This window comes from Pinus tabuliformis, chromosome X (assembly GCF_031772625.1).
Source record: "Pinus tabuliformis cultivar Carrire ecotype Pingquan chromosome X, CPIR1, whole genome shotgun sequence".
NCBI classification, from domain to species: Eukaryota; Viridiplantae; Streptophyta; class Pinopsida; order Pinales; family Pinaceae; genus Pinus; species Pinus tabuliformis.
The window spans coordinates 648,908,572-648,935,034 of NC_142308.1; the positions used below are offsets into that span (position 1 = coordinate 648,908,572).

At 36.3% G+C, this 26,463-nt stretch overlaps 1 protein-coding gene across 4 annotated transcripts in view; it reads left to right on the forward strand.

Moving 5' to 3' along the window:
* The first annotated feature begins 5,999 nt into the window (after positions 1 to 5,999).
* The window catches only part of LOC149141664 (FKBP-like peptidyl-prolyl cis-trans isomerase family protein), a 348,564-nt gene continuing 328,100 nt past the window's right edge, over positions 6,000 to 26,463 (forward strand). The window contains exon 1 of one of the 4 annotated variants that reach the window (XM_089448330.1): positions 6,000 to 6,244. In XM_089448330.1, the coding sequence (XP_089304456.1) occupies positions 6,163 to 6,244 (82 nt within the window). In that variant the 5' untranslated portion in view covers positions 6,000 to 6,162. The remainder of the gene's footprint in view (positions 6,245 to 26,463) is intronic. The other 3 variants (XM_089448331.1, XM_089448329.1, XM_089448332.1) reach the window with 3 other exon arrangements.

Genomic DNA, 26,463 nt, shown 5'->3' on the forward strand with positions numbered 1-26,463 from the left:
TGTTTCAAGTTACATGCATTAGGCTTCATTGGCAATTTGCTTTCGTGAAGTATGAAGCAATAATTTAGTTAACAATAATACAATAGCATAAACTATGAAGCAACAATTCAATCAACATTAATACAATATAGTTGTAGTGCAGTTACATAGTCCATTAGTCATCTAACATGCTGCAAAGAGTTGTAAAACCATTAATCATTCAGCATCATACGAAGAACTGTGAAACTTGTTATGAAGTAAGGTTGTAGAAAAGTGTGAAACAAAGATAAAAGTCTATGAAGTCATCAGCGAAAAAGAAAAATACATAGGAGTCAAACTGGTAACTACATACTATTTTTAAGCTACTTGGTAAGATTTTTTGAAGCATAAGACTTTCGCTATGAACTTAAGCAACACCATTTATAAAAGTCCCGTAGCATGACATCAAATTTTAAGTTATCATAAGAATTTCCTGTCTCTCCCTTCTCGTTAATTACACCTCATTGTCTTACTGTTAAGGCTTAAGTCCTTAGATGCAATCTCGCAACAGGACGTGAACCTTTCTATTAGATGACATAGAAATCCTTGTCTCGTGACTCTTGTTAGTCCATGACCCTCTCCAATTTTAAAAGATGCACTATGAGCTCGTCTCAGGGAATGAGTCCTGCGATGACATGGTCTCAAAATCCACATTTATCTTATTATAATTTATAATATTGTTTAATTAATTTTAATTTTAATTTTGTTATATAGTGAAATGTCATAAGCCAAAAATGAAAAGACAGAGTAGTCAGACTGGTAACTGCATCCTATTTTTACACTACTTGGTAAGATTTTTTGAAGCGAGAGACTTTCATCGGGAACCTGAGCAACACACTTTGTAAAACTCCTATGAAATGACGTCAAATTTTCGATTATAGTAATAATTCCCTGTTTCTTGCTGCGCGTTAACCACGCCCCTCTGTCTTATTGTTAAGGCGTAAGTCCTTAGATGCAGGTTCACAACAGGACGTGAAACTTTCTGTTAAATGACATAGAAATCCCTATCTCGTGGCTCTTGTTAGTCCCAACCCTCAACAATTTTAAATGATGCACTATGAGTTCATCCCAGGTATAATATTATTTAATTAATTTTAATTTTAATTTTATAATATAATAAAATATCATTTTTTATGTTCAATTGTTTTTATGTGAGGTGTCTTTCTTTCGCACAGACTTTAACTACAAACAAATTATATACACTACAATAATACCTACTGTACATAATAGATAACCAAATTAGAGAACAACAGGATACACTACTTTTTAAAACGCTTATAGATGGTGTGAATATATTTTCCAAAATGACATGATTTGAACTCTTTAAAAGAAAATAAAAATAATTTATATGTTACAATTTACTAGTGAAACAATTTATATATTTTGAGCCAAATTCCATGTGTGCAAAACAAGGTTTGTGTTCCTTGCATTGCACACGCATTGTCTCTGCACAACCATTCTTGCACACATACCCCCTCTTCCCCACATTCTTTATTTCACACACATCCTCGACTCCGCACAACTCTTGTTTGACACAACTCGTATAGCTCGTGCTTTATGGAAGAGCTATAATCATCGTCGAACTTCAAACATGGCTATAATAATTGTCTATAATTGTCTATGTGTGAGAGTGCTACAAAAGAGAAGTTGAGATGATTATGTTATTATTATTTTATTCATTAAACAATCTGGTTATGTAAATTGTGAGTCAGATTCGAACTATGATAATGTTTTCCAAACTAATTCTATGAAATTTGATTATATCTACCTTTGAATTATAGATGGATGACACCGACAATCAATATAATGACATAAGATTTATATTTTATTACATTTAAATTTAAATGGGTTGGTTTAATAATATACACAATTTATATGCTTTGTAAAGCTATGGGACAAGAATGAAGAAGCAGACCAGCTATCTAAAGCTGGTGTACAACAGGATATGGGCAACTGGGTCATAGAAGAGATCAGACAGGGGCATTCAGTCAGATCAAATATGCCTCCTTATGCACAGTCTCTTTGACATCTGACCTCCAGCTTTATTTTGACAGCAGTTTTGTAGCGGCATTATATATTATATGTATATTTATGTTTTTTCCAGCTTTGTTTTCTTTAGTTCTTGTTATTAGTAGCAGCATATTTAAAAACAGAGCAAACAGACTTTTTTAATTTCTCTTCGTTTTTGGAACTGCTCACGGGCTTTAAGACATATATATTTTTTGTATTTTGGGGTTGTTTTCCTTCTGTTGAAGGAGACCCCAGTTTTTGTTTCGCATATATGCTACATGGTTGCTTTTGCACCTCCGTTGGGAGGTTGATTGTAAAGGTTTCGTGTCCAACAGAACAGCAGAACAACTCCTTAAATGTTGAGCAGAACAGCAGACTCCTGAGCCAGATGTGGTGGCATATGATTCAATCGCTTGTAAAACTTTTTATCGCTCTTAATAAAAAGTTTTGATTTTTTCCCCGGAAAAAAAAAAATATACACAATTTATTTATTTATTTCCAATTTTAATTTAATTCACTAATTAAAAATAATGTCACATGAACAAGTGTCATATGAAATGATTTATGGTATTTTGAGTATGTAGTAATGATAATACATAGTATTAGTCCATGGTATTGTAATAAATGTTCATAATAAAGTAGAAGTAAATCTCCATGGTTAAGAATCTTGTTACATGTTTCTTTTAAAATGTATAAATTTTTAACTTATTATTATTTTAAAATAAAATTATAATTTAGTTAATTCATGATTTAGTAGACAAAATCTATTAGATATCTAATAAACAATTATCACACCAATACAAATAAAACAAAATAAATACACGTGTCCCATAAACAACAAAGAGATAAAAGCTTTTGTTATGGATAAGTTCCACAAGTGTACTTGGGATAAGGAGTTAGGAAGAAAGAAAAAATACTATATTGAAGTGTTTAATCCCACTCATAGTCATCAACCAAAAGCATACATAGAGGCCAATATCTTTCGGAGAGCCAACATTCTTATTTCTCAGTTAATGATTAATTCTCATCAACTTCGTTGTTTTTCTCATCAACTCCGTTGTGAAACAGGGCATTGGAAAAGAGCAAAAGAAGTGTGGGAGGAAAGAGTATGCATTTTTTGTTCTTTCGGAAAAGTTGATCCGAATAGAAAATGACATCAACCCTTGGTATTCATCCACCCATGGAATTTACCCATGGTATTGTAAGTGACATCCACTCATGGTATTCATTCACCCATGGTATTTGCCCATGGTGTTGTGACATCCACCCATGATATTCATTCACCCATGGAATTGACCCATGGTATTGTGACATCCACCCATGGTATTCATTCACCCATGAAATTGACCCGTGATATTGTAACTGAAAAAGACTATAAGTAACAAGTCACATTTTGTACAATGACAATTTGTCCGCCACAATGTAGCTCTCATAGTTATTCTCCATTTTAATTAAAAAAAAATGTGGTTTATTATTATTATTATTGGGAATTCTCCTCTTTTTCTTTTGGCATTTCAATTTTTAAGATCTTGGGGGTTTCTCCTCCAAAATCCATTTTAATCTTTTAGATCTTAGGGGCCTCCCTCCAAGATCGGGATCAATAGTATCATAACAGGTTATGATTCCATGAGAATGAGGGTTTGATGCATATTTCAGTTTCAAAATTTTGCAGCAACATTGAACAAACTTTAGGCACGTTCTATGTCCTCCACAGAGCATTTTCTTGGGCCAAACAGGAATATATATACATTTTTTCTTTGTAGGAATGTTTTTGGGTGGCGAGTTTGCAGATGAGATTTGAATTTTTTTGTGCAAAATTTAGAAAAACAAATAACATATCTGGATTCTTTGTGAAAAAATACCCAAATTGGAAAAAAAATCGGCCGAATCGGAGTCCGGATGAGGGAGATATCACTGATTTAAAATCAGCTATGTTGCAGAAATGTTTTTGACGGAAATTCGTGGACGACGGCTCTCCTATCATTTTTTGCAATTTTTGAGCAGAATTTCAAAAAATTCATTGTATATCTGAGCTCCTCTCGAAAAATCACTTAATTTCAAAAAAAAAAATGGGTCTAATCGGAGCTCGGATGTGGGAGATATCGCTGATTTAAAATTAGTTATTTTTTCAGAACTTTTGTGACGACGGAAAAGTTGCAATGCGAATATGAGATTCTAGAGTGTCCATATCAGGATTTCCAACACATGGGAAAATGCGAAATGGTCATTATGTTTCAAAAAATAGGTTATAATAAATATTCTGAGTTATATCGACCGATTTATGTCCATTTTAATTTTGGAGCAGCATTCGAAGCGGGTTCCATTTGGAGACGTGCCCTCCCACCCCGCTTTAGTAGGCACTTGCTTCACATTCATCAGTTTCAACATAGAAACGTTTGGTTTGGGTTCTTTCGAGACGTGCCCTCCCACCCCGGGCTATGTAGGCACCTGCTACTTCATCAACAACCAACATCACAGTTATGGGTCAACCACAAAAAATCTTTGTCATTGAAGTCCATTTGCTAGGCCGCACACATTACAAGGTATTTCTATCCTCGAATCTTCGTTTGTCATAGTTATGGGTCATTCACAAACCCACACTTCATCGAAGTCCATTTGCTAAGCCGCACACTGTCAGTGTCACAGTTGGTCACAAGCATTACATGGTATTTCTATCCTCAGATCTTCATTCATCAGGATTATGAGTTAACCACATAAAACCCTTCTCTTCAGTGGCTCTTCATATTCAACAAAGACTTTGCAGGAGGGAACTTCACGCAATGGGGACCACTGCTTTTTAAGGAGGGAGGAATGATCCGAATAGAAAATGACATCAACCCATGGTATCCATTCACCCATGGAATTTACCCATGGTATTGTAAGTGACATCCACCAATGGTATTCATTCATCCATGGTATTTGCCCATGGTATTGTGACATCCACCCATAAGTATTCATTCACCCATGGAATTGACCCGTGGCATTGTGACATCCACCCATGGTATTCTTTCACCCATGGAATTGACCCGTGGTATTGTACCTGAAAAAGACTATAAGTAACAAGTCACATTTTGTAAAAGGACAGTTTGTCTGCCATAATGTAGCTCTTATGTTATTATCCTTTTTAATAAGAAAATTCCTTTGTGGTTTTTATTGGGCATTCTCCTCTTTTTCTTCTGGCATTTCAATTTTTCATATCTTGGGGGTTTCTCCTCCAAAATCCATTTCAATCTTTTAGATCTTGGGGTCCTCCCTCCAAGATCTAGATCAAAAGTGGAAACAGAAAAGCATTTCATTTTAGAATGTGAGGCCTTCAAAGACAACATGGAAAATTATGCAGATATGTTGGTAGCTAGTTCTTGGGATAATCTCTTTAGCGAGGGGTTTGTCGAGAAGCTGGAGGCATTTGTTGTGAAACTTCACAGAAAAATGGTCGAATACATCAAGCAGATGAAGAAGCAATCTATCCCATTGGCTATTTTTAGTCTCGTGGATATTAAAATAATTTCTTTCTTTCTATATATAAAATATTACAAATCTTAAATTTAAATAATTAATAAATTTACATTTTAAAAAGTTAACTGGTTTATATATTTGATATATATAAAATTAAAATTAACCTAATTTTCAAAATTAATTTTATATTTAAAATATTATTCAGATTTAAGTTTTTTTTGGGACAAGATAGCACTAAAATTGAGTGAAGCAAAATAACCCTGAGGTGTGAAAGGAGAAATTTATTGGCACACAATGTTCAACCTTAGTAAACAATTTCATCATTGGATTTAGTGCTATTCGAAATCTTATTTTCCCAAATTTGAAGAGTTAAAAAAGATGTAAATTGCGGAAAACACATTGTAAAAATAACCGGAAAAATGTAAATTTATCACACATTTGATGTGTTCGTCATTGGAAGTTTGAATATTTGTTCCTCAAAACTTCATTTATTTGGACAGCATAAAATTATTTTTAAATAGTTCGAAATCGTGTATTAATGTTTCTAATGAATAGCTATATATGAGATTTTTCCTGTGCGTTTAGTTTAAATTTTTGCTCGTTCAGTTCAATGAAATTGGTCCACCCGTGCAGTCCTAGTCTTCAGTAAGATAAGAGAGGAGCAGCATTGGCTTCTCCATGGCAATGACAATGGCAAGCCCTGCTTCTTCAATGCTGACATTATTTCGTCCTTCAGGGTTTTTGCCACATTCACTCTACCGTAAGTTCCCTCCTGCAAACCACCTTAACTTATTACTTCATTTAGTTTCATTTCACGCGTTTCCTGTGCGGATTTTCAATCCCAATTTGTAGTTTTGGAGCTAATTGTTGTTCGATTCTTTTGCTTTCTAAGTTATACTGCCATTTAAATACTTACTGCTAATTACTATCCTCCTAATTTCTATCCCAATTTGCTCCCTCTATCTATTAAGCTGTTCATCGTATTAGACCATTTGGCATCAAGGACTATTGATAAAATTCTACCCTATTCTGTTCTTCTGTCTCACACACATAAAACCCAGTTGTGTTGCTGCAGGTTGTTTATACCCAAGTGCGTTCCTAGCTGTACTGAATTCAGTGGAATGCAGCCTATGGATTAGATTTAAGCAGAAAATAAATGCCAACAAACAATGAATTATGTTGTGTTGGACATTCAAAGTCAATGCTTTGGGGTTTGAAATGTGCGGATTACATACAGACTCTCAAAGCATGCCATTTTTTTGGAAGTCTAAGCCTGAAGGTACCAATTTGCCTATTAAAAATGATATTAATCTTGTCAGTTGGGTTTAGCTTGGGTGGTGATAAGGAGAAATGTTATAGTCAGGGCCTGGATTCAAATCTCACTTGTGACATGTTTTACTTTTCACAAGCCAATTGTTGGGTTTAGCTTGGGTGGTGATAAAGGAGAAATGTTATCATCACTGCCTAAATTCGAATCTCACTTATGACATGTTTTACTTCTGAGGAGCCAATTGTGTTTAATCTTGTCAGTTGGGTTTAGCTTAGGTGGTGATAAGGGAGAAATGCTATCATCACTGTCTGAATTCAAATCTCACTTGTGACATGTTTTACTTCTAATCAGCCAATTGTTGCTGAGGCTGTGAACTATGAAGAATGTCTCACCCTTGGTTAAAAGCTTGAAAGTGGAGTGCTCAGAGGGCTAGCTATAAATGCTGGCTATCTCAATCTAAGGCTTCTTCTTGAAAATGGGATTTTTTTTTGTCAATAGGATTTCAAACAACTTGTAGCCTGTGATGAATCCAAACCATTCACATAATTCTAGGCCCGTCTCTTAATGTGCTTCTTGACACTGAACTTGACAGTGATAGTCATATGCCTTACAGGATACCGAATGAAATGCCTCCAAAGCATAACCAACAAAGCAAAATTCACACTGGTAACCAAATATGATGTGCTACCAGTTATCATGTTTGACAAAACTAAAGGTGACAAGATGAGACTTCTTCCTGCTTGTAAATAATGAATCTTCCTTTGAGACGTCACTTAACACAGCTATGACTGGATCACTATCATGTTGACTAATCCTTCGGGATTACTTTGTATATTATTAGTTAGTATTAGTTGGTAGTTTTTCTCGTTTTTCTCGTTAATAAGTTGCAAGAAGTTATTCAGACATAACTATCTCCTCTCTATTTTTCAGTTGTATAAAATATGTGTTCTCAACATCAATAAAACATTTTTTGTTATGGAGTTTATTCACGGGCTTGTCTACAGTGGTATCAGACCATCAACGAATTTATAAACTCCATGTTTTGAAGAATTGGTTGGGATTGGTGTGGCTGCTGGACTTCAAACTTGGTTAATGGAGACCTGCAGAAAATTTTATGCATTCTGGAGCTGTGGAGGTTATGGTCTGTGAAGAGACCGAGGAAGCCAGTGCAGAGGTGAAATCTGAAGGCGAGAATACCACTCTAGACACCTCATCAGAAGGAGGAGGTTACAATGGCCCCCATGTCTGCCTTCTCAAATTTGCAGGGAATGTGGCTGTGGTTGCTGTGATTGGAACTAGAACAGCCCGGAAATGAAAAAAAAACTTGCAATTTGGAAGAGTAAAGATAAAAAGGCATATGCTTTGATTTCTGCTTCTGTAACAGAAGAGGTAAGTCGACATATTCTTTCCAGCACCACAACATTTGAAGCATTAAAGAAATTAAAAGATCTTTATGACTCCCATTCAGAGCTGGAAATCATACAATTATTGATGAAATTATTTAATTTGGAATTGAAAGATAATGATCCAATGAAGTTAGCCTAAAAAATTAAATCCATTTATCATGATATTGATTCCACTAGTGTTAAAGTTGATCTGCAACTCACTGCATTCATTAAATCCCTATACCCCACCTATTCACACTACTTGGAGTCTCTTCAAGCTAGTGAACAAATGAAAGGCATGACATTTGATAAACTTGTAGATAAAATTGCAGAGAGAGAGAAAGCCTTTGGGAAGGAGTCACTTCCCAATTCCAATGTTGAGACTTTGTGTCTTGCATAGAAAGAGTAGAAGTCTCAAGGAGAGTCTGCTAGAAATGGCAAAAGCAGTAGAGGTCGTGTTAAGAAACCATCTAGAGGCATGGGGGGTAATAATCATCAAGGTGACAGGCAACAAAAGCATTTTCAGAATGATAAACAATCTGTTAAGTGTTATAGATGTGGTAAACTTGGTCATACTGTCCCTAAGTGTCGTATACCTTGGGAAAAGTTTAGTGGGAAGAAAGAACAACAACCTCTAGACAAAGGAAAATGTTAAAATTGGCAACTAGGGCCAAACTCCATGTGGGTCATCTTATTTATGGCAGCTTATATTTTTCTTGGATTCCTCTCATCGAGAGGTGTAGGATTGATCTAAAGATCAATCGATTCCGACATGTATTCAGGGAGATATGAATTTATTTGTGTTACTTGACAATTTGTCAAGGTTGACCAGCAACCAAATTACCCCACTTATCCTCAACGTTGCACTATAAATAGAGGTGACCTTCAAGTCATTTGACACACACTCATCTCTTGTGATCTCTCTTCATTTGTTTGGGTTTTGGTGAAAGAGAGATCTAGAGGTAGTGCCCTAGCTGCAGTCCTAAAGGGAGGAAGATCTAGCCTTACCTTAGCCGCAGTAAGAAAGAGACTTCGTTGCAGTTGAAGGAGAATTCTAGCAGCGTTAAGGAAGACATAAAGCTGCAGATTTAAGGGTGCCCTAGCCGCAGTCTAAGGAGGTCTATCTAGCAGCAAGGAAGAGGCCCTAATCACAGTCTTGAAGGTGCCATAATCCACAATCCTGAAGGAGAGTAGGACGCAGTCAAGGGAGGACCTATATGCTGCCTACAGAAGCCCTAAACGCTGTCATAAAGAAGCCCTATTCATTGTTAAGAAAGCCCTAGATCTACAGTGATATAGAGGCCTGAAACCACAGTCAAATGAAGGGTTAGCTACAACAAGAGGAAGTCCTTGCTGTAGCAAGGAGAGGCCTAATCAGCAAGGTCATTTGAGGACTGTTTCAAGGGTTCGAGTTGCTGATTGGAAGGCCGAGGCCCTGATCTTGGAGGCCGAGGTTAGGAGGACTTGCTGGAGGGTGCACAATGCTTACGTTGGGCTCGAATCTGCTCTAAAGGAGCAGCATGGAGGGCAATACCTTATTGGAGGACAACCGCAAAAAGGGAAAACAATTTCGGGCCAGTTTGATGAGCTGTTAGGGACTGTGATTTGTGCCCTAGTCAGTCCCAGAATTGCAGCAGTGTAGCGAGAAGTCTACAACACTTTTAAGAGATGCTTTGAGCATTCGGTTGAAAATGTTTTGAGGACATTTGCTACGGGAGTTGCTATGTGCTAGGCCACAGGCCATAGCACCATGGCAAGGGCTACTTAGGGCTGCCCTTTGTGCCTTAACCAAAATTGCAGGAGCAGGCAATCAGAGGAATGTTGCAGCAGTGTTATATGGAGGACTACTAGATTGATGATCTACCAAAAGGGATATGCTACAACACTCTTATTGAATGTTGTCAGGGCTGCATCTTAGATCAGTCATCATTAGCAGAATGATGGACTGACTGCTGCTGTCATAAAATCTCAGATTTGTATATTTGTACTCTCTCTCTTTGCTGAACTATTGAAGATTATAAAAAGAATTGATCAAGGGTTTCCCCACAATGGGGTTTGTCCCTGGTTGGTGCCACATCTTGTGTCCTCTTGTCTTGGCTTGTCATCTACTGTTTACGTTTATGTTCTATCTGCACTTTACTATCACGCTGATGTGATTGCCAATCTGAATATTGTCATTGGGCTTATATGAAAAATGAAGTAAATTGGTTTAAGGATAGAACATACCTAAAATTAACAGAAAACCACTTGAATTTGCCCACTATATTGTTGAACATTGTAATTTTAGAATAAATGATGTCTTTAGCACTACTTTATCTGATTTGCAAGACACTTGGATATTAGACATGGGAGCGACATGTCATATAACCTTCAGAAGATATTTTTTGAAACATTCAAAGATCGTATTGATAGAGTAGTTTATTTTGCTGATAAATCACAAATAAAGCCTTCTAAAATTGGATGTATTCGGTTAAAATTACCAGGAGTTGCTGATTATTTTTTACAGGATCTTCTTTATATTCCTCAATTTCAAAGAAATTTGATGTCTCTCATACATATCAGGCAACAAGGGAATTCTATACATATGTTTGATGATATAGTTGAAATTCGTAGATCATCTGATAAAGTGATTATAATGACTGGTGTTGAAGAAGACAAACTTTTGAAACTCAAAGGAACATCATCTTCTACTTTCAATTTTACACATTTGACTCAGCAAAATGATACTTTGTCTTCCGGTTTGTTGTGGCATGTTCGTTTTGGTCATATCAATTATGATAATATCAGGATTATGAAATGACAAGGCATTAAAGGGCTTCCTACTATTCCAAGAAAACCTAGTCCATGTGATGCTTGTATTTTAGGCAAGTATTGTAAGCAGCCTTTTAATAACTCTACTTCTAGAGCTTCTAGGAAGTTAGGTCTCATACATTCTGATTTATGTGGGCCCATGCCTGTTCCATCTGCCAATGGTAATAAATATCTGCTGATTTTATTGATGACTACACGAGGATGATTTGGGTTTCTCTATTGAAAGAGAAATCTCAGGTTTTTGCAACTTTAAAAATTTTCATTTATGGATTAAAAATGAAACTCAACTTAACATTGGCACTCTACGATTTGATAATGATGGTGAATACACATCTCATGATTTTGAAAAGTATTTACAAGACAATGACATTAAACATCAAACTACAATTCCTTATAATCCGCAACAAAATGGTGTTGCAGAGCGTATGAATAGAACATTGCTAAATATGGTGAGATCAATGATGTTTTTTAAGAATGTTAAGTTGATGTTTTGGGGAGAAACAATATTTTGTGCAGTCTATATTCGAAATCACTGCCCTTCTTCTGCCATCATTAATAAGTCTCCTAATGAAATGTGGTATAATCGTTTTCTTGCTGTTTAACATTTTAGAGTTTTTGGTTCTCTATGCTATGCATTGATTCCTAAACATCAACACAACAATTGGGTGCCAGGGGTCACAAATGTCTTTTCTTGCGATATTCTAATACTTCCTGTTGCACACATTTTGTCAAAGTTCCAAGGAAGCGGAAGTGCCAATTTTTTTCAACAAGATCGAGTAATCTATCAGCAGTCTACATGTCATTGTAAATCCATTGTGCAAGTTATGTAATATAAATGATCCTATTAAGAACTTGAGTATATGTAACAACCTAAGTAAATCTCTGATTTTGATGACGAATTTCATCCTAGAAGGTTTTCTAACCTTGCTGATTACCTGTGTTTCTAGACACGGCTAATTAGAAGAGTTTTTTCCCTCCATCTTAAACCCCAAATCTAGAGTGCAATTTATTGTCAGAATCTTAGGTGAGTCCTAGATTTTTTAGTCGAGTCTAATGTAGAAGTGATTTGAGAATAATTTAAGCTAGTTGGCTTAATTATTTTATTACAAATCACTTGGCCTACTAAATCATATTGTGTTGCAGATGAGTTATGTGTCTTAAGGGTCTAAGCCAAATGTCTATTCCCCTTTGAGGGTTGTAAATGTAAAATTTTATGTATTAGAGGGTGGAAAAATAATTAAATCTCCTCATGTGTAAATTAATTAATTTTTTTTGGCAAAATAAAATTAAATCCTAAGCCAAAAAATTAATTAATAGAGTCAAAATTAAATTGTCTTACGAAAAATAATTTCCCAAGTGGAAAAATTCATGTGTCCTAAAGGAGTCAATTTTTAAAGGTCTTCCACCAATGGAATATTGTATATTTCAAGAAAATTTGGATCCTTGGACCTTGGTGGTTAAGTCGCTGAAATTTTTGAGGAAATTAGCTCAAAATAATTAATTTTGAGCTAATAAAAATGGAATTAAATGTTAAATTCGAAAATTCTTCAAAAATAAAAAATTAAGGGCCAAGATTAAAAGATTCTGAAGTGTTTATCAACGACCAAGATTATTTTGACAAGGATCAAACAAATTAGCCGATATTTTTCAACTTGGAGGATAAATCTATAAATTAGTGTCATTTGAGTCTCTAGCATCATGATCTCTAGCTAGAAAATTGCTGCTGAAGCAACTTTGTAACTATTGTCCCATTGGGAACTATTTTTTCTATCATAATAAAGACTTTGGGGTGCAATTCAAGGTGTTCTTGCTTATTGATTTGTGGTATGTGCTGACTACGGGCATCTCTATGTTGTGTTGAATATTGGTAAGATCTGTTTTTTCATTAGATGGAGATAAAATCATACTATTGATAGTTTTGGGCTAATCTTAGGTGGTTTGATTCTCCATGTGGTTTAATAGATATTTTTGAGATAAATACATAGTGTCTGCAGGTACTTTAGTCCTTGGTTTCCAAGTTCACAAACTTGGGAAGGAATTATTTTGCTTGGATCCCGAATATTTGTATGGTAGATTTAATCTTCGCTAAGGCTATAGTGTGCATTGGGTTGCTAAAATATTTTAGTCATTCATCAAAGAAAAAAAATATTTCTCAAAATTTTTATTTCAAAACCCCTGTACATTTGTAAATTTTGTGAATAGATTTGTAAATTAAATTCGTAATTTTTTTTTTTTAATTGGGTATTTGGGTTTCTATTCTAAATTTGTTTTAGGATTTAGGAAGAAATTGGCATTGGAGACCTCAGAAACCCTAGACATCTAGGGTTTTCAGGCTATTTTTGCAAGTTTCTTATTTTCAAATAGGGGAAGAAACCCATTTTTTGAAAGCCCTAACCCTTACCCAACCTAAAAGGCTAGTGTTTGGGACCTATTTTGCAAGTATTAAGAAGGCCATAAGCCCTACAAAGGTCTAGATCTCATTACAAACAAGGGTTTCTTCAATGGATTGGCATTTTATCTCTAACAATTTGTTTTGTGGCGATTTTGGGGTTAACATTGTGTTTTCAGGTGGTCATCTTCATTGGAAGTCTTCAATAAGGCCTCAAGGCCTCTTGGTTTGCTCTCTAAACCCTAATTTTCACTGTTTTATTATTGCTATAATTTTTATTTTATAACAGTGATATATAAGCCCTAAAATCACGTTTAAATTGGTTAAAATAACTCAAAATTACAAAATTTGAAATTTCCTAAATTTTGGCCATTTGGACATTGGTTATCTAGCCTAGTTCTGATTTCTTGCTTGTTGGAATTTTACTGCATAATTGAATATATCAGATCTGAAATTTTATGAATAATTCACCTAAAAGGCTCAAAATTTCAAATTTTCAATTTTTTCCAAGTTCTAGGCATTTTTGGGCATTTGTTCAAGCACAAATAGTTCATTGGTTTTTTGATTTACTGACTGCTATAACAAGTTTTTCAGATCTGATATTTTCTGAATGTCATACTTTAAGAGCCCTAAAAACTTGATTTTTCAATTTTGATAAAATTTTCCTAGTTTTGGGCATACTGGGCACTTGTTGTAACATCATTAGCTTTCTGATCTAATGATTTGCTTACTGCTGTAATAAGTTACTTCAGATATGATATATCACTAAATATTTCATCTTAAAGTGGGCTAAATTCATAAATTTACATCTACTAATCATTGGAAAGTTTTGTATTTTATGTGTTGGGCAAATTTTATAATTTAGAGTGATTTTTTTATTGTTGTTATAACACTAATAAGCGCCGAAATTTTCTGAAGTACTACTATTGATTTGACTGTTGAGATCTAACACTTGTGTGATTTACTCTAAGTTTGTAAAATTTCTGGAATTTGGCACTTAAAACACTCCTACTCTAAATCTGATCTTGTGATAATTGGAATCTAATTAACACCTTTGAGAATTTGTTGAAGTTTTGCACTTGTGTCTCTAAAGCAATTTATCATGTTTAAGATTGTCGTCTCATCATTGTTAAGTACTCTCGCTATAAGCTAATTCACACTAAGTACTTAAGTAACATAAACAATCAACAACTCAAGATAATCTCATTCATAATTTCTTGCATAAACATCCTAGATCTAAATTGAATTAAAAATTACCTCCTAGCATAAGCTAGTTTGATAGAAATTCTAGGGCAACCCTTCTCACCTAGTTTGAGGGTCTTGGCAACTCTTTGGTGGTTAACACGATGATCTTGCAGTCATTAGATCCACAGTCTTTGCAGTGCCGGAGGCATCGGGTGATAGGAGCACAACAGAAGTTATCGTGAATCAGGCTCTAGCGTGCTTTCTGTTGGCCTCCTTCCCACAACCTACCTTAGAGCCTAATGTCAAATTAGTCAAGGGAATGTCATACTTAGATTAGGCATATAATTAAAATCAACCAAGATCACATAGGTCCTAGGACTTGCATATCATATAGGTTAGTTAATCATTCAAGGAACGGGTGTCCATTCGATCACTTGGTCTTAAATTTATCATAAGCAAGAATTATGACTCCATTAAGGCACTGGTCTCATACTTAAAATCTAATTTAATCATTAATCTTGCTAAATTTAACCAAGTAACTAGGCCACTCATCCGTGTCTCCCAAATAAGTTGGTTTCCAACTTGTTTTCCTTCACTTCATTCCATAGGGACTATCCTCTATAGCTTGCTGTTGGGAGACAACTAGAATGAAGTTGGTGGGGATTAGAGTGATAGCCCCCGCCTTGAGTGGTTGTTGCAATGCCTGTACAATCTGACCGACAACATTTTTTGGCGCCGTTGCTGGGGATAGATTTTATTGTCCTTGGTCCTCACGACATCCTTTCTTATCATATCATTTTGTGATCTTTCATCCTTCATTCATTGTCTCGTCAACACCACAACAGTTTTTGGCGCTGTTGTTGGGGATAGATTTTTCCGTTCCCATGGTTTACGACAATTTCTCAATCTTTCAATCTTTCCATCTTTCTTCATTCCTTGTCCCGTCAATGTCACAACATTTTCTGGCGTCATTGATGGGAATGAGTTTGTCTTGTTGTCGGGGTTAACGACATTATCTATATCATTCTCTCATTTTTCCATTTAGCCTGTCAAGTGGCACAACATTTTTTGGTGCCATTGCCGGGGATAAGTTTAACTTGTTCTCGGCACTTCAACGACAATCTTCATAATCTTCTAATCCATTTTCATCTCCTTAATCCGTCAAGCACCACATTTTCTGGCGCTTTGATATCTCACTAATCTTCTTATCACTTTGTTCACTTCTCTATTTGCACCTTAGCACCTGGACATTTGGGTTAGTTTCTTGTTTGGTTGGCGACTCCACTGATTCATCCATTCACAAAATCTTTCATTAGAAAGAATTCTGGTAGCTTGGTTAAGCCCGCTCTCAGAGCTTGATTGAACAAATTACATTCTAGAAAGCATTCATTTTTCTTAGACAGGAAACCCTCCTTGATATCCATCTGTTTTTCCATAACTAACTTTTTGTTTTCCTCCTTTTGGATTTTAGAGTTAGATTCATGTTCAAGTGGCGACTCCACTTCTTTCATTTCTTACAAGAGTTCCTGCTAGAAGCTCGCTTCTTGTGGATCTCTTGTTTTTCTTGAACAAGGATTTCTCTTTGACATCCATTAGCCCCTTTTCCCTAAAGCAGATCATCATGGATGACTTGTTCACCCTATGTCGTTTTACTAATATTCTTCATGATATTCCAGAAAATGGCATTAATAAATTACCTTTGTTCACGGGTGATGATGTAGTCACTGTCGTAAAGCATATCTTAAAGTTTACTCGTTGTATGATAATGTGCTGTGGATCTTCATGTTATGATCATGAAGACATCAAGATGCGACTTTTTGTCCTTTCTTTGGAAGGTAATGCTAGAGATTGGTTTTGCAATTTCCCTGATGATTCTTTTGATTCTTTACAAGACATCATCGATGCTTTTAAAGATAGATATGGAGATCAAAGGGGCTTGGTGTGTGCCCCTAGAACTATAAATAAAGAAGAAAGTGATCCTATAAAGGACCCAATTATTGAAGAAAGACTTCAAGAAAACGAACCACATCAAAATGTGCCTTATTGCAGATCTTGTGACCACTTTCATGATGAATCCACTTGTGCTTTTACTATCAGAATTCGAGATAGTGGAAAAGCAGGAACAAGTGATCAAGGGGATCTTATTAGGGAATTAACTCAGAGACTCATAGACATGCAATTCAGTCAAGCTGAGTTGATGAGAACTATGGAGCTTAATCAAGAAAAAATGTTAGAAGATCACTCCAAGGAAATGAAATCCCTGCACATCAGGTGGATGGATATTGAGAAAAGGCATGTTGAAGAGCTAAGTTCCATAAAGGAAAATCATAGGAAATAAATAAGCTCTATTCAGGATAGGGAAGCCAATCTTTAGAACAAATTATTAGCCATAGAAGAGAAACATGCTAAGGATCTGAAAACCATGGAAATTTACCATTCTAATCAGATGGCCACCATGCAAAGTTATCTGGTCACCATGGAAACAAATCATAAGGAAGAAATTGATTCTATTCAAGCAAATCATAATAAAGTAATAAAGGACATGGAAATCGGTTTTCAAAGCAGGTTGTCAGCTATGGAAGAAAAACATGATGAGGAGCTAAAGGTCATGAAAATTAATTACTCCAATCAGGTAGCCACCGTCGAGGAAAAGTGTGCTCAAGAAATGGAAGCTATGATATCCAATATGCAGAATCATTTGATTGCCATGAAAGCGGATAATGACAAAGTAATACAAGATTTGGAAGCTAGTCAGATATATCTTCAGAATAAGTTGTTGACCATGGAGGAGAGCCATGCCAAGGAAATCAGTACTATGAAGGTTGAACACTCTAATCAGATGGATTCCATCATAATTAAAAAGACCACTCTTCAAAATAAGTTGCAAATGATGGAAAAGACATAGGATCAAGGGAACAAGCACAAAAGGTTTTTTTACGACTCACATGTCTCCCAGTCTGCTAGAGCAGTTCTCATCTCATCACGAAAAGGTCACTTGCCCCATTCAAGACAAGTTCGCTGGAAGTACCATGGTTGAAAAGGAAAATTGGAAAGATCAAGCCTATGTGTCTCCTTTTGATAGAATATTTCCAGGATAAAATTGGGCATGCCTCAAATTTTTCATCTGAGCAGTTTCGAGATCAAGACAGAAAATCTACGTTGGTCTCATTATTGACATCATAGCCCACTGAGAAGAAATGAAGAAAAAGAGAAGAGGTTTGATGCATTTGACAACCGAGAGCAACACGATATTGAGATCAGTCAAAGTCCTAGTATTTTCAGAATTCGGCATGGCACATCAGAGAGGCAACCCACATGCTTGCTAGAAAGTCAACAAATGCTCAGTATGCACTATGTTGAAGACATTTGATGCAATGGGGCATCGTTTGTATAATATTTCTAACCCTATCCCTTTTATTTTATGTCATTAGATAGTTTTATTTTACGCATTTATATTATGCCTTTTATGTTTCAGTCTATTAGAGTAGGATTTTCTATTTCAGCAGCATTTATTATGTGTACATGATGATTTCGATTTTGAATGGATATCTATTTGATGTACTTTTATTTTCTTGGATGCAGGACTTTGAGATTTTCACGTTACTTCACAAAAGCAACGTGTCCCCATATGGAGCCAGATGTTGCACACATTTTGTCAAAGTTCCAAGGAAGCAGAAGTGCCAAATTTTTTCAACAAGATCGAGTCATCTATCAACAGTCTACATGTCATTGCAAACCCATTCTACAAGTTATGTAATATAAATGATCCTATTAAGACCTTGAGTATATGCAACAACCTAGGTAAATCTATGATTTGAATGATGAATTTCATCCTAGGAGGTTTTTTAACCTCGCTGATTACCCGTGTTTCTAGACATGGCTAATCATAAGAGTTTCTTCCCATCAAATTAAACTCCAAAGCTAGGGTGCAATTTATTGTCGGAATCTTAGGTGTGTCCTAGTGTTTTTTGTCGAGTCTAATGCAAAAGTAATTTGGAAATAATTTAAGCTAATTGGCTTAATTATTTTATTACAAATCATTTGGTCTACTAGATCATATTGTGTCGCAGATGGGTTATGTGTCTTAAGGGTCTAAGCCAAATGTGTATTCCCCCTTTGAGGGTTGTAAATGTAAAATCTTATGTATTAGAGGGTGGAAAAATAATTAAATCCCCTTATGTGTAAATTAATTAATTTTTTATGGCAAAATAAAATAAAATCCTAAGCTAGAAAATTAATTAATAAATTCAAAATTAAATTGTCTTAGGAAAAATAATTCTCGAAGTGAAAAAATTCGTGGGTCCTAAAGGAATCAATTTTTAAAAGTCCTTCACCAAGGGTGTATATTTCAAGAAAATTTGGAAGCATGATCCTTGGTGGTGTTAAGTCAAAATTAAAATTTGGAGTGAGCTAATAAAAATGGAATTAAATGATAAATTCGAAAATTCCTCGAAAATAAAAAATCTAGGGCCAAGATTAAAAGATCTTGAAGTGTTTATCAACGACCAATATTATTTTGACAAAGATCAAAGAAATTAGCCGTTATTTTTCACCTTGGAGGATGAATCTATAAATTAGAGAGTCATTTGAGTCTCTAGAATCTTGATCTTTGGTTAGAAAATTGCTGCTGAAGCAACTTTGTAACTATTGTTTCGCTGATAACTATTTTTCTATCATAATAAAGACTTTGGGGTGCAATTCAAGGTGTTCTTGCTTATTGATTTGTAGTATGTGCTGACTACGGACATCTCTATGTTGTGCTGAATAAGGGTAGGATTTGTTTTTTCGTTAGATGGAGATAAAATCATACTATTGATAATTTTGGGCTAATATTAGGTGGTTTGATTTCCCATGTGATCTAACAGATTATTTTTGAGATAAATACATAGTGTTTGCAGGTACTTCAGTCCTTGGTCTCCAATTTAACAAACTTGGGCATAAATTATTTTGCTTGGATCCCAAAAATTTGTATGGTGAATTTAATCTTCGCTAAGGCTATAGTGTGCGTTGGGTTTTTAAAGTATTTTTAGCCATTCATCAAAGAAAAACTCCATAAAAAAAATATTTCTCAATTTTTTATTTTTATTTCAAAACCCTTGTACATTTGTAAATTAAATTTGTAATTTTTTTAATATATTGGGTATTTGGGTTTCTATTCTAAATTTGTTTCAGGATTGAGAAATAAATTCACATTAAAGACCTCAAAAACCCTAGACGTCTAGGGTTTTCAGGCTATTTTTGCAGGTTGTTTATTTTCAAATTGGGGAAGAAACCCATTTTTTGAAGGTCCTATCCCTTACCCAACCTAAAAGACTAGTGTTTGAGACCTATTTTGCAAGCATTAAGAAGGACATAAGTCCTACAAAGGGCTAGATTTGATTACAAACAAGGGTTTCTTCAAGGGATTGACATTTTATCTCGAACAATTTGTTTTGCAACGATTTTGGAGTTAACATTGTGTTTTCAGGTGGTCATATTCATTGAAAGTTTTCCTAGCCATCTACAAGGCCTCTTGGTTTGCTCTCTAGAGTTTAAACCGTAATTTTCACTGTTTTATTACTGTTGTAGTTTTCGGTTTATAACAGTCATATATAAGCCCTAAAATTACATTTAAATTGGTTAAAATAACTCAAAATTGCAAAATTTGAATTTTTCTAAATTTTGGCCATTTGGGCTTTTGTTATCTAACCTACATCTGAATCTCTGATTTCTTGTTTGCTAGAATTTTATTACATAACTAAATATATCAGATCTGAACTTTTTTGAATAATTCACCTAAAAGGCTCAAAATTTCAAATTTTCAACTTTTGGCAAATTTTTCCAAGTTCTGAGCATTTTTGGTTATTTGTTCAAGCACTAATAGCTCACTAGTTTTTTGATTTAGTCATTGCTGTAACAAGTTTTTCAGATCTGATATTTTGCAATGTCATATTTTAGGAGTCCTAAAAACTTGATTTTTCAATTTTGATAATTTTTTCCTAGTTTTGGGCATATTGGGCACTTGTTGTAGCATCATTAGCTTGCTGATTTGATGATTTGTTTACTGCTATAATAAGTTACTTCAGATATAATATATCATTGAATACTTCATCTTAAAGTGGGATAAATTCATAAATTTACATCTCTCCTAATTATTGGAAAGTTTTGTACTTCATGTTTTGGGCAAATTTTATAATTTAGAGTGATTTTTCTACTGCTGTCATAACACTAATAAGCGTTGAAATTTTCTAAAGTACTACTATTGATTTGATTGTTGAGATCTAACACTTTTGTAGTTTACTCTAAGTTTGTAAAATTTCTGGAATTTGACACCTAAAGCACTCCTACTCTAGATCTGATCTTGTGATAATTGGAATCTAATTGGCATCTTTGTATTTGGTAATCACTCTAAGTTTTTGGTAGCATTGGAAGTGCTATAGGCTTGAAAATTGGTAGACAAGCTAAGGCACATGAGTTCTAAAGAATCTAGAAACCGTTTGACGGAATTCCAACCGGATTGTATTTTATTAAAATAATTAATATTTTAATGGAGTTCCTAAGTCTAAACTTAGGGGAATTAAAATATTAATGGGTATTAATCAAAATATGGGTGAGAATGATCTAGTAGGCAGATCAAGTCATGTTTTAATCTTAGCTGTTGATTAGAGACTTAATCTCGGCCGTTGAAGACTCAACAAGAAAAGTATAAAATGGAGGCTTGGGGTTCATTTGGAAATAGACATAGAGAGAGAATAGATCTAGGGTTCGATTTTTGGGGCTAGGAAGCTGAGAAATTAAAACAAAGTGATCATTCAGCAGCAGAGGGGCAGTGAGAATCCGAGAGAAGGACTTTTTGGAGAACATTGACAAAGAGGTGGAGAGAGCTTGCAGAGAGGTAGCGCAGTAGTCGAGAGAGCTGACGCTGGGCCAGTCTAGGCCCACATAGTCCTGACGCAAAGCTAGAAAGGCCTGCGCAGAGCAGAAAAGCTGCCTGTCACGTAGAATCCATAATTGTCGGGAATAGCTAGAACTGCCGGGAACTGCTGGAATAGTCGGAATAGCTGACGCAGAGGGCAGGGAAGCTGATGTAGAGTCAGCGCAGAAATAGCTGGGGTTAGCTAGTCTTGTGCTGGATCAACCAGAATTTTGCCGGGTGAAGTGAGGTAAAACTCACTCATATTTTCCGCCAGTATTTTTCTCTGTAAAGGATTGCTAGATGAGCATCCTAGATTTGTATTCAGATATTTCTCCTGCATAATAATAAACCCTCAGAACTGCTGCACCGATTTTCCCGCATTGGGTTTTTCTGGGGATTATTGTGTCCAAAAATAAGTGTGTCCTATGTATCTTGTTCTTTGCTCTGTTTTCTGTTTCATGAGATCAAATATTTAATTAGTGTAGGCTGCAAAAGTAATTTGCTTCAATATTCAGAAGAATAACTTGATGAATGTAATTTAAAAATCAAGTAGGTGAAGTAGATTCAAATTTGCTGCAGTAGGGGTTCCTTCGAATGTAGGAATTTTCACATGGTATCAGAGCGTTGATTTTGGAACAGGAAGAGCAGATCCAGTGCTGAGCAGTGAGGTCGAAAGCTGCACTTGGCAGCAATCTGAATCCCCTTGAAGGGATTGCACAGTCCTTGCCGGGAAGCAGTTCCGAGGAAATCTCTCTCAGAGTGAGATGACAAAGAGGTATGATTTCCAGTTTGTAAGTTTGCAGAGGTAGAGGGAGTGACGCAGAGCCTCAGCGCAGTGCTTGAAGGACGCAGTTTCTGCTAGGGCAGAAATCCACTGGAAAAAAAACGAAGACACGTAGAACAAGAATTTTCTCCTCAGAGAACTTTCCGCCAAAAATTTTGAACTTCTCACTTGCTGAGTAGCTGAGCAGTGCTAAGCAGTGACTAGAGGAGTCAGTTTGACAATTGGGTGAGATGGCATCACATGGGCGTAGAGATCAGGACAGGTTAGACGAAACCTCCAACTATGTCATCTAGAAGACCAGAATCTTAGCTGTTCTGGAGGAATATGATCTTGAGGCATATGTCAAAAGTGTTGTAGCTGTTCCTACTGTGAACAATCAAAAGAAGAAGTATAAAGCCGAGCAGAGGAAGGCAAAGAGGCTCATTCTTGACGGAGTTCGAGATCATGTGGTCTCACACTTGCAGGGCAAGGATACAGCCCGAGAGATGTGGGAAGCCTTGTCGTCACTGTATGAAGGCTCTTCCAAACAACAAAAGATGTATTTGGAGTAGAAGTTGCAACGGAATTTGATGCAGAAAGGAGAAGGGGTGAACCTCTATCTTTAGCATCTTAAGGGTACTAGAGACGAACTTGCTGTAGTGGGGTCTACTCCTCAGCCAACCGCGATGGTGAGGATAGCCCTGAATGGAGTCTCGAATGAATGGCAAGTTTTCGTCCAAGGCATATTGGGCAGAGAAAAACTACCTTCATGGGAGGAGATGTGGGCGACTCTTCAAAAGGAGGAGTGAAGGAGGGACCTAGTGAAGGTCAACCTCAATGGTAGTTGTGGGAGTGGCACAAAGATGAAGGAGGAGGAGGAGAACACATCTCTGGCATCAAAGGGACAATAGAAGCCGAAGCGAAAGGAGGACATTTCGAAGGTGAAATGTTTCATTTGTGTGAGATGGACCACTATGCATCCCAGTGTCCTTTGAAGAAAAAGGATAAGGATGAGAAACATGATCCTAACGCTGCTTTAGCAAAGATTGACGAGGATAAGTTTGCCATGAGTGCCCATGCATATCTAGGCGGGAGATGGGGCGATATTGAGCTGTAGTCAGGAGGACTACATGTGGGCAGGATCCTTGAGGAGTCCACCTCTTGGATCAATGCCTTGCTACGGGAGCCCAAGATTCAGCAGTAGCGAGATGGACTTAGTGTCAGATGATGTAGTAGAGTGTTTGGAGGATAGATGCAGTAGTTGAGGACCAGAAACTGATCAGCGCAGAGCAAGGTTGGAAACAATGCAGTTGGCACAGTGCAGGAGTTCAGCAACAACGCAGAAGATTCATAGGGTCAGAATCAACAACAATCAGATTCCAACATTCATTGTATTATGTTGAATACAGTTAATTTCAACTAATTTTGGATGTTTTCAGTTGCTTCTCTTAGCAACTGAGTTGCAATACGGATGCAGTGTTAGCAGTGGCAGTGCCAGCGGCATAACAGATGCAGCAGTGGCAGTGTCATGGGCAACAATACAATAGCAACAACGACATAGTGTTGGTGGCAACAATAGTGCAGAAATGAGGTGCTTCGGAAACAGAGCAGTATGCAGGTGAACATTGTTGCTAGAGCACTTTCTCACTAAGAGGGAGTGTTAGTTTTTGGTAGCATCGGAAATGCTCTAGCCTTGAAAATTGGTGGAGAGGCTAAGGCACATGAGTTCTAAAGAACCCTTAAACCGTTTGGTGAAATTCCACCCGGATTGTATTTGATTAAAATAATTAATATTTTTAATGGAGTTCCTAAGTCTAAACTTAGGGAAATTAAAATATTAATGGGTATTAATCAAAATATGGGTGCCGTTTGGTGAAATTCCACCCGGATTGTATTTGATTAAAATAATTAATATTTTTAATGGAGTTCCTAAGTCTAAACTTAGGGAAATTAAAATATTAATGGGTATTAATCAAAATATGGGTGAGAATGATCTAGAAGTTGGATCAAGTCATGTTTTAATCTTAGTCGTTGATTAGAGATTTAATCTCGATCGTTAAGACTCAACAAGAAAAGTATAAAATGGAGGCTTGGGGTTCATTTGGAAATACACACACAGAGAGAATTGATCTAGAGTTTGATTTCTGGGGCTAGGAAGCTGAGAAATTCGAACTAAGTGATCATTCAGCAGCAGAGGGGCAGTGATAATCCGGGAGAAGGACTTTTCGGAGAGTACTGGTAGAGAGGCAGAGAGAGCTTGCAGAGAGGCAGCGTGGTAGCTGGGAGAGCTGACGTTGGGCCAACCTGGGCCCATGCATTGCTAGAAAGGCCTGCGCAGAGCAAAAAAGCTGCCTGTCACATAGAATCCAGAACTGTCGGGAACTACTGGAACTGCCGGGATAGCTGACGTAGAGGGTAGAGAAGCTAATGCAGGGCTAACGCAGAGCCTACGCAGTGCAGACGTAGAAATAGCCGGGGTTAGCCAGTCTTGTGCCGGATCAATCAAAATTCTGCCGGGTGAAGTGAGGTAAAACTTACTCAGATTTTCCACCAATATTTTTCTCTGTAAAGGATTGCTAGATGAGCATCCTAGATTTGTATTCAGGTATTTCTCCTGCATAATAATAAACCCTCAGAACTGCTCCATTGGTTGTCCCGCATTGGTTTTTCCAGGGACTATTGTGTCCAAAAATAATTGTGGCCTATATATCGTGTTCTTTGCTTTGTTTTCTATTTCATGAGATCAAATATTTAATTAGTGTAGGTTGCAGAAGTAATTTTCTTCAATATTCAGAAGAATAACTTGATGAATGTAATTTAAAAATCAAGTAGGTGAAGTAGATTCAGATTTGCTGTAGTAAGGGTTCCTTGAGTGTAGGAATTTTCATAGTCTTTGGCAAGTTTTCATTTGGCTATCTTGAATGGTGATTGGTTTATCTTGAAGTAGTATTGAACATTGTTGAAAAATTGGCATTTTACATCTTGTGAGAATTTGTTGAAGTTTTGCACTTGTGTCTCTAAAGCAATTTATCTTGTTCAAGATTGTGTCTCATCCTTGTTAAGTACTCTCGCTATAAGCTAATTCACACTTAGTACTTAAGTAGCATAAACAATCTCAACTCAAGATAATCTCACTCATAATATCTTGCATAAGCATCCCAGATCTAGCTTGCATTAAAACTTATCCCCTAGCATAAGCTAGGTTGGTAGAAATTCTAGGGCAACCCTTCTCACCTAGCTTGAGGGGCTTGGCAACTCTTCGGTGGTTAACACGATGACCTTGCAGTCGTCAGAGCCACAGTCTTTGCAACGTCGGAGGCATCGGGTGATAGGAGCACAATAGAAGGTATCATTAATCAAACCCTAGCCTGCTTCCTGTTGGCCTCCTTCTCACAACCTACCTTTGAGCCCAACTTCAAAATAGTTAAGGGAAGGTCATACTTAGACTAGGCATATAATTAAAATTATCCAAGATCACTACACCTCACATAGGTCTTAGGAATTGCATATCATATAGGTTAGGTAATCATTCAAGCAGTGGGTGTCCATCTGGTCACTTGGTCTTAAATTTATCATAAGCAAGAATTGTGACTCCATTAAGGCACTGGTCTCATACTTAAAATCTATTCTAATCACTAATCTTGCTAAATTTAACCAAGTAACTAGGCCACTCATCCGTGTCTCCCAAATAAGTTGGTTTCCAACTTGTTTTCCTTGACCTCATTCCATAGGGACTACCCCCCATAGCTTGCTATTGGGAGACAACTAGAACAGAGTTGATAGGGATCAGAGTGATAGCCCCCGCCCTGAGCGGTTGTTGCGGTGCCTGTACAATTCGGACGACAACACTTCCAAAGCTTACAGGTTGTATGATGAGGAGAACAAGAAATTTATTGTTTCACGAGATGTAATTTTTCTTGAATCTGCTATAGACGCTTCCATTGTTGATAGACAACTCAGCCATTTGGATAAATTCACTTCCAAAAAGTTTTATTATGAATGGGATAATGATCTTCCACATCTTGAAGTGGGGATTCACATTCTAGATCAATCTGTGGATTTTCCTTCAATAAATTTGCCATCTTCAATAGGAAATGAAGAAAAATTGGATGATGATAATAATGTTTTTGCTGAAGAAAAATTGGATGGTAATAATGTTTTTACAGGATTAGAAATTGCTCTTGAAGAGCCCGTTCTTCAAGATGAGCAACCACCACAACAATCACTACGAAGATCAACACGGATCAGGACATTTCCAAGAAAGTATGATGAATTTGATAC